The 17,369-nt window shown below is 56.8% G+C and overlaps 1 protein-coding gene across 6 annotated transcripts in view; it reads left to right on the forward strand.

The window, feature by feature from the left end:
- NAV1 (neuron navigator 1) overlaps positions 1-17,369 on the forward strand; it is a 261,593-nt gene that overhangs the window by 229,720 nt on the left and 14,504 nt on the right. For 5 of the 6 annotated variants that reach the window (XM_090026261.1, XM_090026260.1, XM_090026258.1 and 2 more), the window contains 10 exons: positions 7,376-7,572; positions 8,085-8,247; positions 8,776-8,950; positions 9,445-9,542; positions 9,665-9,760; positions 12,570-12,729; positions 13,320-13,555; positions 13,866-14,020; positions 15,344-15,415; positions 16,028-16,224. In XM_090026261.1, coding sequence (XP_089882387.1) covers positions 7,376-7,572; positions 8,085-8,247; positions 8,776-8,950; positions 9,445-9,542; positions 9,665-9,760; positions 12,570-12,729; positions 13,320-13,555; positions 13,866-14,020; positions 15,344-15,415; positions 16,028-16,224 — 1,549 coding nt within the window. The remainder of the gene's footprint in view (positions 1-7,375; positions 7,573-8,084; positions 8,248-8,775; positions 8,951-9,444; positions 9,543-9,664; positions 9,761-12,569; positions 12,730-13,319; positions 13,556-13,865; positions 14,021-15,343; positions 15,416-16,027; positions 16,225-17,369) is intronic. The other variant, XM_090026259.1, reaches the window with a different exon arrangement.

Consider the following 17,369-nt stretch of genomic DNA (forward strand, 5'->3'; position numbering starts at 1 on the left):
CGGTGCTAACCTCCCTTGGAGCATGGTCCATCCATGGTACCATCTGGGCCACCTGCTGCGCCAATGTCAGGGCACTGCTTCCTTATGGTCTGGCTAGCATTAAAGCCAACTTTTCGGTGCTCAGCTCCTATTAGGCTCTCACCAAGGGGAGTGAGGCACTGACGCCTGAATTGTCAGAAATGACCAGCACTGCTGGGAGTGCCCAAGTTCTGGTCCCTGACACGTCTTCCTCCAGGTGGCTGTTGTTCAAAGATCATCTCAGAGAGATGTTCCAAAGCAAGGGGTTTCCATGCAGACATCTCTACCTGAAGTGCTCTGGCCTGGCCTGTGCTGCAGCTTGGGCTGAGTGGTCCAGCCACACACTTGTCAGGTGGGGTGTCTAGTAACACAGGCCATTTTCCAGTGCTCCTCTTTTGCCAAGAAGAGTGATGCCCAAAAGGGCTGGCCAAGCCCACTGGAGCCTTAGTGTTATGACCCTCTTAGGACTGCAGTAGTGCTGGCTATGCTGGTACCCTGACCATCAGCCATTGCTTCCAGATGACTGCCTTCCCACCTTGAAGCCACAGCGCACACAGAGCAGGTGGGAGGAAGGAAGCTCTGTAAGCTCCTCGTTCTCTTTTGAGTGACTGCATACAGGCGTATTCTCACTGGCGGGCATGTTCCTTGCCCTGTGCCCTGACTGGAACAGTTTGCCTTAGCAGGGCCTATAAAGTGTGCCTTCATCCCACCTACTCCTGCATCCGTCACTAAGCATATAGTGGATGACACCCACTCCCTGTTCCTCAGTTCCTCTGAACCACCTGCCTGGAGATGGAACTTCTTCTGCTTCCTTATAGCTTCGAGCCTCAGGGAGCACATCGAACCTGTAATTCTCCCTTCTCTCCTTTCTTGTGCTCTTCTAACACCTTTGCCACCCCCGGCTAGGATGTCTGAGTTATTTTCTTCCAGGCAGAGCCTGCAGTCCTTTGCCTGTGGCATGGCCGCATTGCCCAGTGCGAGAGCCCTCTCTCTTACCCTTTGAGACAATGCCAGTATCTTGTGGCTTCAGTGATACTTCTAGTTCATTCACCCATTCACCTTGGGTCAAATGTATCACTTTCCCCTTTCTATCCCTTTATTGCACTCCTGCAGTGGAGGTAAGGAGGCATTTTTTTCTTGGATCAACAGCCTTGCTCAGAACTACCAACTCCTTCAGCTCCTCGCCTTGCTCTTCATGTGATGGGCTGATCCCAGGACCAGACAGCCAATACCACTTCTGCCCATGCGAGGCCTGTATCCCCAGCAGTTCTGTCTGTCACTTCTTCAAGCCAAGGACCAGAGAAGACAGAAAATAAGCTTCAACTGTATTCCCCTGGCAAGACACTTGGTTCAGTGTCTGGTCCAGGGCCTTAGCTCAGCACTACACATCCCTTGGCCCTGGGAGCAGGCTAGCTGCTTTAATGCCATAAGGTTTCAATCAAGATCTAGAGGCAACTATCCCAGCAGAGGCTAACAGAGAAAGTTTTCCTCCTCTTTACATTGCCAGAGACATGTAGCCCTCAGGCAAAGGCCTCTCACAAGGGAGTTTAAGACTCCCAAGACTTCTTACCTCGGACAGGTGATGGGTGAGGCATGTGAAGACCTGGGAGCTCTGACCTCAGAACCACTTTCTTCCCCTTCAGCCTCTCAGATGCTCATGATGATAGAAGCTCCATGTTACTGCCATCCAGCACTGATGCCCATGGATCTGGATGGATGAGACAAAGGGAGCAGTCCCACTCAGGGCTGGTTGAGAGAAGGAATTCCTATGCATCTTTGCCCACTGAGAGGCCAGTGCGCTCAGAGATACTGGCAGCACTTGAACCCAAGCATTCACAGGTCGCACACAGTATTGTTTTCCTCGTGCCATACCAGCCTGCATCCAGCCTGACCTAGCTTCACGCACATTTCCATGATGTCACACTCTCCAGCACCAGACTCAAGGGCCACTCTTGCCAGGCTTAGCACTGGCCCTCCTCTTTTTGGGGTGCCAGTCAGAATCTTCCTTGGCATCAGCTTACCCCCACCTCCCTGCCATCATCCTGTCGACACTCGTGAAAGAAAAACAGCACCCAGAGCGGTGTGCAGACTCTTCACATTTCAGCACAGTACCCTGCAGATGCCTGCATAGCCTGTCTGGACTTGAATGTCCCTCTGCCAGTTGGACATCCCATCATCCATAGCCTGCACTGGGAGCTCTTCTGTTTCTCCCTAAGATACCATAAACAGGCAGTCTTCATTGCAAGAAGGCAAGCCCTCCTCTCAGCTAAAACCTTGGTTCAGTCAATGGCATGACCCTCAGAGGACAGTGAGAATTTCCAGAACTCACGAAAAGTTGCAAACACCCTGAAGATTTCTCCAGAGGAAGAAGTCATACTGCTGGATAGACTTACTGCTCCAAACAAGGCCCACAAGATTGGCCTTACCAGACACGACCATACACCAAACCCCTGCATCTTGCCACCCCACTACCAAGAAGGCACATACAGAGTCCCATGCTGGGGGTCCCAAATAGCTCTTCCTCCCTGACATTTGTGACAGCTACCTTGGCCTTTCACCTGCCAGTCAATTATTGGCAAGTATTGCCTCATTTGGACACTTCAGAATCCATTAGGGCCTGTCTGGAGTCTCTCCCCAGGTGAGGGATCCAGCTCTGCTCTGAGCCCTGAGCTTGGTTCTCACAGTGCCGGACACTGCATTCACTTCCATGTCTTTCCATGAGAAGAGTCTTTCTGGTAGCAGTCATATCAGTAGGGAGGGTGGGTGAGAGTCCACCTTCATGGCAAGTCTCCCTAAACCACCTTCTTTCTAAGTAAGAGGACCTTCAAGACACATCCAGAATTCCTACCCAACATTCCCAGGGTCTGTCATTTGGGATAGCGAATTAACTTGCCAGCATTCTTCCTGAAGCCCCATTACTCACAAGCAGAGGGATCCCTGCAGTCACTGGATGATGAGAGTTTTCACTTCCTACCTCCAAAGGACCACCTGTTCAAGAGTTTCTGTCGCTCTTAGTATGTATTACCGAGAGATCCAAGGCACAGCAGTATCAACCAGAGGTTGTCAACTTGGATCTTGGGCTGTATAAAACTATACTAAGAGAGCACCAAAGTGAACCTGCCATATCAAGGTCAATAAGGCTGTGCCGGAGCTCAGGCTACTTCCATAGCATCCCTGGGCGGTGTTTCCATAGGTGGTACCTTCAGGGCAGTCACTGGAGTTCTGTTCATACCTTCACAGAGCCATTGCAGAAGCGTGTAGGGAAGATGCTGCACTTTGGAGAACAGTTGTTCCTCGCTCTTTTCCTAGAGAGACCTGAAGAAACACCTCCAGGCACATGAGCACTGCTCTGGAGTCACCGACCAGTGAAAATGTGCAAATGGACAGTTCGTTGAAGGAGCAGATGAAGTTGCTCGTCAGTAACTCAGGTTCTTTGAGACGCATTGTCTACATACACATTTGATTCGCACCCTCCTTCCCCTCTTCCTCATCATCAACTTTATAAAGGACTCCGTAACTGAGGGGATGCTGAAGAACAAGATGCACATGCTTCATTTTGCCCCCTTGGCACAGTGGGCACAAGGAGATGTAGGGTTCAACCATGGTCTCCTGTTCCTGCCAAAGCAAACATCTCGGTCAGAGCCCAGGGGTATGAGACACACCAACACGGGAATGTGCATGTCGATAGCACAGCTCAAAGAATGGGCAGCAGTACAGCTTGGAGAACAGTTACTGGGAAGAAACTTTATTTTCACTACATTTCACAGGCAGTATTGTGAGATCCTCTCATGCTTACAGCAACATGGGAAACCTTGCTTAGAGCAAGGCAGCTCCCACCCTGACTGCATGACAGCCACGCTGCCTCTCTCTGCGCCTATGCCCCTGCTCTGTAGAGAAGAGTGTTGATCTCAAGCAGTGCTGTGTGCTTCTGCCTCCCATTGAAAGTGCTCTCAAAGGTCTGGGACCATTTTTAGGTGATGTAAAAAACTCTCAAAAGCCTCAAAGCCCAGATTCCCTGGAGGCAGCACACTCAGGCTTGAAGGGAAGATAAAACCCACATGCCCAGGTGTAGCAGTGTGGGGTCCTAGGGGTGGCCGTGATCCTCTCTAGTGCCCCCTACCATGCCAAGTCAGTGTTAAAGCACCCTCACATCTCACCCGCCACTTCTTTGATGTCAACAATGTATAAGGGAGGCTGCCTTTTGGTCCCCTCTGACACGGTGCTCTGATGTATCTCGGTCGGTGTTCTATTTTGGGTGGCTCAGTGCACCCCAGCCTTATGGGCTATGCGTGGCTCCAACCGCCCCGTACCACGCCCCAAGCCTCCCAGATGTCCTGGACACTGTTTGGTCAATTTCACTCTCCGCGCCCCACGGGCACTCTCTGGCTTGTCCGGCAGCCTGCGCCACACTGGCGCTCTTGGGCTTCTTGCCTCGGGGCTCAGGTGGCCGTAGCCGTGCCTGGCCCCCAGATCCCCTCCTCAGGTCTTAAACCTCCTGTGGGGCTCGGGCAGCCTTGGCCTTACCTGGCCCCCCAATCCTCTGCTCTTACCTGGCCCCCCAATCCTCTGCTCTGTCTCAGGGCTGGGGTCAGTGCACCCCTAAATGTTGTGCCCTCTCTGGCACCAGGGTCCCCACGCTACCGTGGAGCCCCGATGAGGCCTCCTCCAACCCCTACTAGCCTCACCCGGTCCTCCAATGTAGCAACAACAAAACCAACAACGCAAGCCCCTGCACTATAATACAGAGCTAAACCTCACGGCTAAACGTTCTCCAAACCACACCGCAGCTCTCACCCATGTAACTAGCAGCTTGCACATCCAGGCCTTTTTCTCTTTCCCACATTCAGGGCCGAGCTCTTTTCCTTAGTCAAGCAGCACTCCTTCTTCTTGGCTGCCAGGTGAGAGAGCACTGGCAACCTCCAGCCTGTGTCTTCCCGGGTCAGCCCCGCCCCTTCCGGTCAGCTGACGCACCAGGCCTGGGCCCTTAGCGCCTCCTGGTTGCCCCTAGCAACCAGCACCTGAGCCCATCCTGCTGCTTTTCCAGTAGCCGGCACCTTAGTGCCCCGCTACAGCAGGTCAGCAAGGGGCCTGGCACCAGCAGGGAGGGCACGTGTCCTTTCTCACTGAGGGAGCATGTTGTGTGTTCAGTCCTTCCAGGGCTTTCCCTGTTCCTGCAAGGTGAACCAGGGGCAGGTCTATTTTAATATTAAACACTACTAAAGTTGAAGCCTCCAGGATGCCTCACAGCCCCATGACTGCAAGTGTCCAGCCTTCCTTTCCCTCACGAGATGAGTGGTACATCGTGGGGGATGGAGTCTTCCTGGGGAATCCCGCTCACAGAGAGCAGAAGCCTGAAGTGCTTGAGCTGCGGCTCCCAGGCCCCACGGCCTCTTTGCACAATCTGATGTTTCAACTTTCATATTGCACTGAAAAGGCAGCATTGCCGGGGGCAGATCCCCTTCCACCACCCCACTTTTCAAATCAGCTCTGCTTTCCAGGCCTAGACATCCTTGTGGGCTTGATGACAAGTGGGATTAGTGCCCAGCCTCGTGGGCCTGCCTCTGTCCTCTTTGTGGCCATTTGGCCATGAGTCCAGAAGGAACAAATTCAAGTCTAAAGCTCCTTATTTATTTATTCAGCAAATGCAAATCCGCGAAGCCAAGCAATAGCCTCCTTATTAGCTGAGTTCAAAGTTATTAATCCACTTCTTAGTTTGTAGTGATTTGCGGTATTGCTTGCATCTCTCCACAAATGCACCAAAGCTCAAGGCAAGGCCCGATTGATCAGAGGCAGCTGGATGTTGCCAGCTGTGGGAAAGCAGAAGGAAACACATTATTGTGATGTAACATCAGGCAATGCCCTCAGTGACTTACTAGGTAGGTTTGATATCCCATGTTCGTTGGTAGTCCCGTGCCCTGTGGCATGAAAACTACTGGGCAGGAGCACTGTGAACAGGGCAGGAGTGGCCCAACAAGTGAGGCAGGTGACATCCCCTACTCTCAGTGTCATCTCTGCCCATTGTAGCACCTGCCCTCCCTCAGCCCCGTGCCTGTTGGCCAGTGCCTGTGTCCTGCCCCATCCATCCCCCTTATGTGTGCGTGCGTGCATGCATGTTGCATGCTCAGTCCAGGACATGGTTTAACCTAATGCCAGGGCCTGGGTCACTGATTTCCTGTGAGGTAGTGGCTTCAGCACACAGTAATACACAGGGGCTGTTCTTTAGCACCACATGGGCCTCCAGCCACCATAAACTACCACAGGATTTAGCCTCATGGTACTTTCCTTGGGCCAGCCCCCCACCAGCTGCACCTGGCCTGTAAGAATGGCTTAGGCAGTGCCCTAGCGAGGCTCTCTTCCTGCCCTGCAAATGGATTATCTGCCATGGTCTGGCTAGCATGGACTTGACAGAACAAGACAGCCCACCTCATCCCTCTTAAAATGAAATGTGCCTCTGACAAACTGTGTGATGGTGTGATCCAGCTGCACCACCCCCTAGGCTACAGAGCCACTGACCTAGACCAGCCGGCCACAGCCATTTCAAACTGAGCTAGCATGCTTCCTAACACTGTCTCCCCTGATAGGAGATCCAGAAGAGCAGGCATGACACTGTGCCCACCTCCCAGGCAGGGAGCTGAAGCTGCTGCCACCCACGAGAGAGATCTCACCAGAACTGAGAAAGGGCTCTGCCTTTTCCTCCTCTCTGACAGCAAGGAAAGGGCCCTGGAGGCAGGGTCAAATTGCTGTGTGCCCTTACATCCCAGTCCCCTCTTCTCAAATGAGGGCACATTACATCAGGCCATGTTCAGCCCCTGGGGTGACTTGCCAGATGCCAGTAGAATCGCAGCAGAGCTGGCTGTACCCCAGGGCCTGGACCTCAATCACCAGTGCTGTCTGAGCAGCCCTGCTTCCTTGCACAGGACCCTAGGTGGCTGAGTAGTTGTGTGTGGACATCCAGGAGACTCCAGTCTTGGTGCCAGTGAGCTGAGATGCCATGAACTCCTGTTCATATTCTTCTGCTGGGAGCAAAACTGGTGCCAAGTGCAAGGGTGCCAGACCCCTGGGGGTAACACCACGATGATTTGGGCACTGAGCAATGCTAGGCTGGCATGGGCACACCTGGAATGCACCCACGGTTGTCTGCACCACTGAATCACTGTACACCTAGGTGTGCCCCTGGATTCCTTAACAGGGAAGCGTAGGAGTAGCCAGAACAGGAGCTGTCTCACCCCACTTGAGCTGCAGACCTGAGACATGATGTGTGGCTGGACCCTGGGGCAAGTGAAAGGGGGGTTGTCTGGTGCCTGAGCTGGGGTGATATGGGTTTAACTCTTCCTGGCATCTCCCTTGTCTCCTGCAGCTAAGGAGCTCATTCAACAAGGCCTTCAGCATCAAGAAGGGCCCAAAGTCTGCCTCGTCCTACTCTGACATTGAGGAGATAGCCACCCCTGACTCCTCAGCCCCATCTTCCCCAAAGCTGCAGCATGGCTCTACAGAGACAGCTTCACCCTCTATCAAGTCCTCCACTTCATCATCTGTGGGCATCGACACTGCCGAGTAAGCACAGCCTTCGCCCCCAGGGTTGGGTTTTCAGGTGCATATAGTTTGTGCATGACAACTGTGACCCTTTAACCCACCTAGGGACCTGGCTTGGAGACTTGCCAGGTACATCTGACTTATCCCAGGTCTGTGCCATGCCCTGTCCTCTCTCACCAGAAGACCCCTGGCTCCTTCGCTTTGCCTGAATCTGCGTGTCAGGATGCAGGCTGGCTGCAATGAGAGGGCAGAGCACTGCTCAGATCTTCTGCAGCTGCTGGGTGGAAATTGGGGTTGCTCTTCTTCAGAGCCAGCCCAGGGAACAGACGGTGCAGAGCCAGGGGTACCAGGCAGCTGCCCCCAGGATCCTTCCCTCATCAGGAAGTGGGGAGCTCTGTGATGTCACATTGGCACTGTGGATGGTAGGGCTAACTGTGTAAAGGATGTGGGACTTCAGAGCCCCCACTGTGGTCCCTCTGGGTTGTCCCCTGTCTTGTTCTGACCAGGCTTCTCTGGGCATCTCCCCAATACAGGCTCTTCCAGCCTCACGGGGAGGGGGAGCCAGAGAAGAAGGAGGTGTCGGAGCTGCGCTCTGAGCTGTGGGAGAAGGAGATGAAGCTGACTGACATCCGGCTGGAGGCTCTGAACTCTGCGCACCAGCTCGAGCAGCTCCGTGAGACCATGCACAACATGCAGGTGAGGCCTGGGCCCCCAGAAGCACTGGCATCACCAAGGAGAGCCCCCAGGGCCCCATGCCACATAGGCCCAGCTCACTGATTCATGGCCACCCCTGGAGACTGTCTGCCTCCCCTGCCATTTCCAGCCCCTCCCTGGTTAGACACATCCACAGGCAGGTTACGTGGGTGCACAGGACTGGACATTGTCCCCTGGGCGTGAAGGGGCAGAAGAAGCTGTGGGTGCAGTTTGAGGGTAGGGCATGGCCCATATGCCCCAATGATCATTGTGGCTGGGCTCTGCCAGCAGCACAGCAGGGCATGCAGCTGTGGCTTTACATCACAAAGTGATAGGCAGGAAGCTGGACCCCTACAAGCTCAGCCAGGAGCTGCTGTCCCTGTGTTCAGGAAGCCAGAAGGGTGCTGGGGCACTGTGGGTGTGAGAGGCTTCAGGGCGGCAGGTTCTGCTGCCTGGCCCCAGCCCTTGGCTCACAGAAAAGACCCCTTTGGGCAGCCCACCTCTGGTCTCTCAGCCCAGCTCTCTCCACAGCTGGAGGTGGATCTCCTGAAGGCTGAAAACGACCGGCTCAAGGTGGCTCCAGGGCCCTCATCAGTGCCAGGCTCCATCCCAGGACATGTCACAAGTATGTCGGCCTCCTCATCCCCGCAGCGCTCCTTGGGCCTCACCCTCGGTCACTCCTTCAGCCCCAGCTTGACAGACACAGGTACCAGGAGGGAGCAGAGCTAGTGCTTCGGGAAGTGCCCTGTTGATGGGGTAGAAGCTCTTTCCAGGATAGAGCCTGGCTCCAAGTGCTCTACCCCCCTGCCCATTGTGGCAAAGAGCTGGCACTGATCTCTTGTGCCTGGAAGGCTGCAGGGGGTGGGAGGAGGAGGAGGAATCAGCCAAACAGGATTTGTGGTCAAGAAAAGGGCCTGTGGGATAGAACGTCTTGACTTCGGGCAGCCCCAGGGAAGCTGGGACCTCCTGCTTTGGGCTCAGCTCCAAGGATCTACCCTAACAGGCTGCTGGCAGCCAGGAAGCAGGGCTGAGGGGCAGCAGGGGTCAGAACATGTCAGAGAAGGCCACAGCAGGCTCTGGATCAAAGCCTTGGTAGCCACCCAGCTGCATGGGCAGGTTCAGTCCTGGGGCTGGGGCTGGGGCTGGGGCTGGGGCTGAGGCAGGGTGGCGTGCCTCTGCATAACTGCTGCTCCCTTCCAGACCTATCACCAATGGACGCTGTCAGCGCCTGCACCCAGAAGGATGAGATGACACTGCGCATTGTGGTGCGGATGCCACCCCAGCACATCATCAAGGGGGTAAGAGGCAGCAAGAGTAAGTGCCAGGCCTGATCATGGGGCAGAGGGCAGCCCTGTGGCTGCTGTGGAGGCTGGACATGGGGTTTCCAGACCACACTCACTTCTTATCTTTTGGCTTCAAGGACCTGAAACAGCAGGAATTCTTCCTGGGCTGCAGCAAGGTGAGCGGGAAGGTTGACTGGAAGGTGCTGGATGAGGCCGTCTGCCAAGTCTTTAAGGTACGCAGGGTAATTTATGGAACCTGGGTCAGTTGTGCCCGGGGGGCTTTGCAGTCCCTGGTAAACATAGGACAAGCTGTGGCCTGTGGCTTTTACCTCAGCAGTGCCACACAGCCACTCCCTGTACACCCCCTCATACTTCACCTAGCCTCATCTCTGCAGGGTGAGTTTCATAGTTTCTAGGGTCGGAAGGGACCTGAGCAGATCATCTAGTCCGACCCCCTGCCATGGCAGAAAAGAATACTGGGGTCAAATGACCCCAGCAAGATGTGCATCTAACCTCCTCTTAAACACCCTGTGAGGGGGCGGCGGCTAGGGACGGCCGTGAGCTCCCTAGCGCCCCCTACCGTCACGTTAGGGTGACGTAGCACCCTCAGAACCTCGCCCGCCACGACTTTGATGACATATATGATGTGGAGGCTGCCAGTTTCCCTATTGGACGGTCTTGGTGTTCCTGTCCCTATTCCAGACTGGGGTATCTATGTGCGTCCCGCCTTAAGGGCGATGCGTGCCTCCAAACCTCCCCTTCAGCACGCCCCAAGCCTCGCAGCTGTTCTGGGTGACGCTTGTGTAGTCCCTCGCCCCTCGGGTGCCCTTGCCCTCTCTCTCGGGCCCCAGGGGCTCCTCGCCCACCTGGCACCTCCTTGGGTCGGGCCCCAATCTCTAGCCCGTTCCCCGCGCCCTGGGCCTGTCTCCCTGGCGCCCAGCAACTCACTGGCGCCTCCTGGGTCCGACTAGCTAGCGTCGCTTGATACCGGCGCTCCTGGGCCGGGTTCTGGCCGGCGCCTGGCTAATCGCCAGCTCTGCCTTGGAACTGGCGCGCTCTCAGCGCCCTAGTCTCTCGGCGCCCTCGGGCCGGCGCGCTCTCGGCGCCCTAGTCTCTGCCCCGCTCCGGGGCCTTGCCCTCTCTAGGGCCGGCGCCGCGCGCCTCGCGCTCGGTCGCTGCCCCGCTCCGGGGCCTTGCCCTCTCTAGGGCCGGCGCCGCGCGCCTCGCGCTCGGTCGCTGCCCCGCTCCGGGGCCTTGCCCTCTCTAGGGCCGGCGCCGCGCGCCTCGCGCTCGGTCGCTGCCCCGCTCCGGGGCCTTGCCCTCTCTAGGGCCGGCGCCGCGCGCCTCGCGCTCGGTCGCTGCCCCGCTCCGGGGCCTTGCCCTCTCTAGGGCCGGCGCCGCGCGCTCGGTCGCTGCCCCGCTCCGGGGCTAAACACCGCCCTTATGGGCCGGGGTCTGTAACCCCGCACACCGCGCCTCCCTGGTGCAATATGGTGCCCTGCAGCACCGACAATAGTGCCCCTGGCACTGTGCCCCAACTGGGCACTGGGAACCCCCAAGCTGTTGGGGAGCTCCCCTTGAGGCCTCCTCGCTGCCCTACAGCCTCACCCGGTCCTCCGGTGTAAACTGCAACATAACCTCAAGCCATCTGGCTGCAACATAAACAGCGGCTCCACACGCCCAACAATAACTCCAAGCCCTGCCTGGGTTCTCAGTCCTACCTGCAGTCAGGGTGATCTTGTTCCCTGCATCATCGCAGCCGGTTAGGGTGGCAAGGCTGCGACCACTAACTCAGGCCGCTCAGCTCAGCCGCAGAGCTCCTGCTCCTGCGGCAGCCAGAAGGAAACTGTGTTTCCAGCTCCGGCCTCAGCTAGTTATAAAGGCCAGGCCCTGCCCTCTTCCGGCCATGTGACCACCTGGTTGTCCTGGCAACCAGGCACCTGAGCTGCCTGGGTGATTGACAGCTCTGCCAATCACCCTCACAATCACGGGGCACCTCTGTGACTCCGTGACACACTCCCAGGGTAGGAGCCTGGACCACTTCTCTTGGAAGTTGGTTCCAGACGCTAGCCGCCCTGACCATGAAGTAGCGCCTCCTGATATCTAGCCTAAACCTACCCTCTGCCAGCTTGTGACCGTTATTCCTGGTCACTCCTGGTGGTGCTCGGGGGAACAGTGACTCCCCCAATGCCTGCTGACCCCCCTGACTAGTTTATAATCCCCCCTGACTAGTTTATATTAGTTGGAACCGAACCCTGCCGAATCCAAGCTCTGCCAGACCAGACTCCTGGTACTGCTGTGGATTTCTCTCCACAGCCTTGGAGTGGGGTGGAGGATCGGAGTCAGACCTCACGGAGTGACTGCGGGATGGAGGGAAGGGTGGCCAGACAGACAGAAAAAGAGAGAAGTTGGGGCTTAGTGGGTGGAGGAAGGACCAGTGCCGAGGCCATGGTTCTGGGATGGGTGGGTGCAGAAAAGAAGGAGGTGGTGCCCAGTTGAGGGCCAGAGGGTAAGTGCTCGCCTGGGTGAGAGAGTTTGTCTATGTGGGGATTCCTGTATGCTGAGACTAGAAGGGTGGTTCTGCCTGTCCAGTTAGGGTGCCTGTGTCACCCAGGCCAGAAAACAACGTCCAGTCTGGTGCCCATTCTCAACAGATGGTAGCAGATGTTCTCCCAGAGTCTGCCTGAGTCCAGCCACATTAACCTACGTAAGCCATGGACTCTGGTGCCCAAGCAGCTCATCACAGGTTTCCCTGACAGTGGAAGATGGGAATAGTGCAAGTCCCTGGCAGGGCAGCCATGTGCCTTGCCCCCCACCACTGCCCCCTGGGAACAGGAGCTAAGGACATGCAGGTCTCCCAGGCCAGCCTAGGGCCCACAGGAGACTCCCACGTGTCACAGTTGGGTCTCCCCATGCTGCTGGACAGCACCTGCCCTTGGGGACTGACCTAGAGCCTGGCTGCCATCAGTCCAAGAGGCCAGGTTGGGCTGAGTGGTAAGGACCCCAAGGAAACTGAGTAGTGACTCCTTCACCTCCACACAGGAGTACATCACCAAGATGGACCCTGCCTCCACCCTGGGGCTCAGCACTGAGTCTGTGCACAGCTACAGCATCAGCCACGTGAAGCGGGTCCTGGACGTGGAGCCCCCAGAGCTGCCTCCCTGTCGACGTGGTGTGACCAGCATTGCTGTGACGCTCAAAGGCCAGTACAGCACTCCTGGGGCACCTGGCCAGGATGTGGGCTGTGCTGGCCTCTTCTCTCCCAGCAGAGTCCAGGGATAATGCCCTGGCATCATGCCCATGCTGCACCCAGGGAATCTAAGCCTTGGGCCCATTGCCAGTCATTGCCTGTGCCTCACAAGAGTTCCCAGTCTAGGGAAGAGCAGAAGTACTGGAGGGTAGTTCTGGGCCTGGGGCTCACTGGGTTGCTGGGCTAGGTAAGGGAGACCCACCTCCTTTTCTGCATGCAACCTGCCTTCCCCCAGGACCAGCCCCTGATACAGGAATGAGGTGATGTCAGGCTGGCCAGGCCCAGAAGCTCTCCTCGGGAGGTTGGGTTTCAGCATGTGGGAGAGGTGCTTAAGGATCACTCTCCCTGTTCTGAGGGCGGGCAGCTGCAGCCCTGCAGGGAAAGGTTTTGGTTCATGGAAGGCTGGAAGGGGACCCGGACAAGAGAGGACCTGGGGCGGGGCCTCAGTGCTGGAGAGTGGGGAGGGCCCTGGCAAGGCTGCAGGGGGAAGCACAGGGAGGGCTGAGGCCCTGGGCACTGACATTGCCTGCTGGCCCCAACAGGCCTGAAGGAGAAGTGTGTGGACAGCCTGGTGTTTGAGACACTCATCCCCAAGCCCATGATGCAGCACTACATCAGCCTCCTGCTCAAGCATCGGCGCCTCATCCTCTCAGGGCCCAGTGGCACGGGCAAGACCTACCTGACCAACCGACTGGCCGAGTACCTGGTGGAGCGCTCGGCCCGGGAGGTCACCGAGGGCATCGTCAGCACCTTCAACATGCACCAGCAGTCCTGCAAGGTGGGGGCCTGCTGGAGTCCTCATCCTACACACCCACCCCTGCTAGCCCAGCCCTATACTGCTGCTCTGGCTCTGGGGTCTGAGCCCCACCACCCCCTGCTGTTGCCTCTCATTCCAACCCACAGTTCCCTGCTCTCCCAACCCTGTGGTACCCTCATAAGCACAACTCTGCTGGGCCCCACAGTGCTAACCTGCAGTCCTGTGCCAACCCAGGCCTGGCCTCCCCATACATGGAGCTCTGTCCTGAAACTGCTGTCCCCCTGCTATGATGGGCACTCACTCTCCACTTACCCACACTGTTTCATTTCAGGACCTACAGCTGTATCTCTCCAACCTGGCCAATCAGATCGACCGAGAGACAGGAATTGGGGATGTGCCACTGGTCATCCTCCTCGATGACCTCAGCGAGGCTGGATCCATCAGTGAACTTGTGAATGGGGCACTTACCTGCAAGTACCACAAATGGTGAGAGACCCCAGCCCCTGCATCATGGCCATGCTACACCCAAGGAATCTAAGCCTTGGACCCATTGCCAGTCATTGCCTGTGCCTCACAAGAGTTCCCAGTGGCCTGTGCTCAACACCAGGATTCCCTCCAGCAGGTGCAGGTGTTGGGTGCTTCTCTTTGGGGGCGGACACACCCTGACCATCCCTGGTATGCTGTAACAAGAGCCCAGTCCCAGTTACTTCAGGGCTCAGCTGCAAAACTCCCTTTGGGCCCCTGCATCATTTCTTCAAAGGTCAAGATGTGCAAGGGCTCTGGGGGAAGGGACTGCACCCTCTGGGCTGCTCGGGGGCAAAAGTGCCATGTGGTCACAGAGGAGGTACACTCACCAGCATGGCTGCAGGATTACATCAGCCCCAGATGGGAATGGACTGAACCTGCAATTCTCACAGGGACCTCCCATCCCATGTTCTCCCTTCTGATACAGAGAGGCCAGGAAGGGAGTGGGATACCTGGGGCTGCTGGCAGGAGAGCAGGGAGCAGGTGGAGGGGCCAGGCTGGGGCCTAAGCATGAGCACTGCGGGATCCCAGTGTGCTTGGCAGCACCACTGCCCAATGGGGGGCATGCATGTTCCATGGCGGCAGCTCCCCCTGAACACTTCTCTGGGCCTTGGACCACCCCTGCCACCAAGTGCTACGCCCATGTTGTACAGGCTGCCCCAGGCTGTGGGGGCTTCCTCGGCTGCCTGAGCAGCAGGGGTGGGCTTGCTCCTGGCACTGGACTCCTAGAGCTACCAGCTAAACTGGCCCATTGGGCAGGCCCTTCTCTGAGCCTGCCCTTCTCACAGGGCCAGCAATGAGGTTTGGTGAGGTTGGAGTCATCCCCTAGAAAAGAGGCTGTGGTGCCCCTAGAGTCTTCATGGGAGGAAACCCCAGGTCAAACCCTGACAGTCCAGTCCACAGCCAGGGAAAAGGACACAAACATGGGACCATGGAGATGAGCCCAGTTCCCAGCATTCTCCTCCCAAGTTTCATGGGGGCCTGCTCCACTTGCCCATACTTGTCTGGACTGGTAGTTGCCTGCTGGATCCCTCCACTTCACACTTGCAGAGAGGCAGCAGGCCATTTTTCTCTTGCCTGGAGAGACTGCCCCTTCTCATGGCAACCCCTTGATGACATTAACCCACAAGGCAGGGGCCAGCCATGCCCTCACCTCCTCCCTCTGCCCTGGACCTGGGATCTCAATTTGGAAGCATCCCTGTGGCCCCATGAGTGAGGCTGGGAAGCACTGCCAGCTGCCGAGAGCACTAAGTCTCAATTGCAACCTCTGTGTCTCTCTCCTAGCCCTTACATCATTGGAACAACTAACCAGCCTGTCAAGATGACCCCAAACCATGGCCTCCACCTCAGCTTCAGGTACAGATAATGTGGGCCTCAAGGCTGTCCTGCTGTGGTCCATCTTGACTAGCTTCCCCAGCAGAGCATCACAGACTGTGGGTCACCCCATCAGCACTGCCCAGACATGGCAGTGGGAGTTTTCCCTCCCTGTTGCGAGGAATTGAGCTCCCTTTCATGCTCTTGGCCAGCAGTGAGGAAGGTGTGTTGTGGGGTGTGAGGAAGGAGCTGAATTGGGAAGAGGATCTAGACCTGCTCCTGCTGATCCAGAAGGAAAAACCCTGTTGACCCCTGAGGGGAACAGCAAGAGCTAGAGGAGTGGGAATGTGGAGGACATCTCAGGTCAGAAGCCTATAGGGCCTGAACTGCGGGTCTCATTAATGAAGAAACCCAGTGGGTGATGTCCTGGGGGATAGGGTGCAGCAGATGCTGAGATTGATGCTAGAGGAATGCAGGGGGTGCTGAGGCTCCTGCCATGGGGAGCTGTGGTGGTGCCAGGGCAGCTGGAGGTAGTGCCTAGGCTGAGTGCCCAACAGGTGATACACAGAGGAGCCGGCAGCATGAGCAGGGTGCTGGGGAAGAGGGTTGTGACTCCTGCCTGGAGGTACAGCCCTGAGCTCTGCCCTTCCCCAGGATGCTGACCTTCTCAAACAACGTGGAACCAGCCAATGGCTTTTTGGTGCGTTACTTGCGTCGGAAGCTGCTCGAGTCAGACACAGACATCAATGCCAACAAGGAGGAGCTGTTGCGTGTACTGGACTGGGTGCCCAAGCTCTGGTATCACCTGCATACGTTTCTGGAGAAGCACAGCACCTCGGACTTCCTCATTGGTATGGTGCGGCAAGGCACACAGCTCCCCGGGGGACTCATCCAGGGTCTGTCCCTGCAGGCAGCTGCCCTGGTGCTGGTCCCTGCCTCCCCCTCCAAAAGGAGAGAAGCCAGAACAAAATGCTTTGTCCTATCTGGGGGCTGATAAACTCCTTGGCAGCCCCCTCAGTATGGAGGGCAAAGCAGCCCCTTGCAGTCCTTGGATTGAGCCTAAAGTCCTGCAGCTCAGAGGCGGCAGAGCCTCTGGTAGCCCCAGCCCACAAAAAATTCCCCTGGGTTGGATGAGGGCATTGCTGTCCTGCTGGTGGGGATGATGCCAGCTCTGCTCCAGTGGGAACTTTTAACTCTTTCCCTGGAGGAGCAACTCCACTACCTCTCCGAGCACCAGCTCTGCTGGGTCAGAACCCGTAGCTGGTTACGAAGTTGTATGTAGCATTCTCCATGGAAACTGGCTAAAAACTGCTGTTACCATCAATCATAGGCTGAAGTATTTCTGATTGGTAGGTAGAGGGTTTGTTGTAGCCATAAGCCTTGAGAAGCCTTTAGCACAGCCAGGGGCAGCCAGTTCACTCTGAATGCTGGGCCATTGGAGACAGCCTCAGCATCTGGGCGGGTTTGCACAGATGCCATGTGCCAAGTATTGCACAGCTCCATGTGAAAGTTGTGCTGCCATGTGCTGTGTCCCGTTCCCCAGCAGCTGCTTCCCCACTGCAGTGCCACACCTGACATGGCTGCATTTCCCAGGAGTTCCCCCTAGGGTTAGCAAAGCCATTGAGCCCTGTCTGCTCTGGTTCCCTGCTGAGTCTGGGGCCGCTGCAGAGCACAGCTCACCCTCCCCCACACTCAGCACACCCAGAAATGAGCAGCACAGCCTTTAGAGGCACCCTGGGTGTTCAGCTCAGGCTCTGTGGCTCAGACGTGGCTCTTGGGAGGCACCCAGAGCTGCCCCCAGCTAGCTGCATTGGGAAGAGGGTCTGATTTCCAGGCTGCATGCTAAGTAAGCAGGAGCAAAGGGGTGCAATGTGCTTCTCAGCTGCACTCCCAAGCTGGCGAGCCTGTGTTGACATGGCCTGGGAGTGGAAGACCCTGCCTGTGGAAGAATGATCTTGGGGAGCTTCCTGCCTGCAGTGCTGGCAACCTAGTGTCT

This window comes from Crocodylus siamensis, chromosome 13, assembly GCF_052110815.1.
Source record: "Crocodylus siamensis isolate JL-2025a chromosome 13, ASM5211081v1, whole genome shotgun sequence".
In the NCBI taxonomy this organism is placed as follows: domain Eukaryota; kingdom Metazoa; phylum Chordata; order Crocodylia; family Crocodylidae; genus Crocodylus; species Crocodylus siamensis.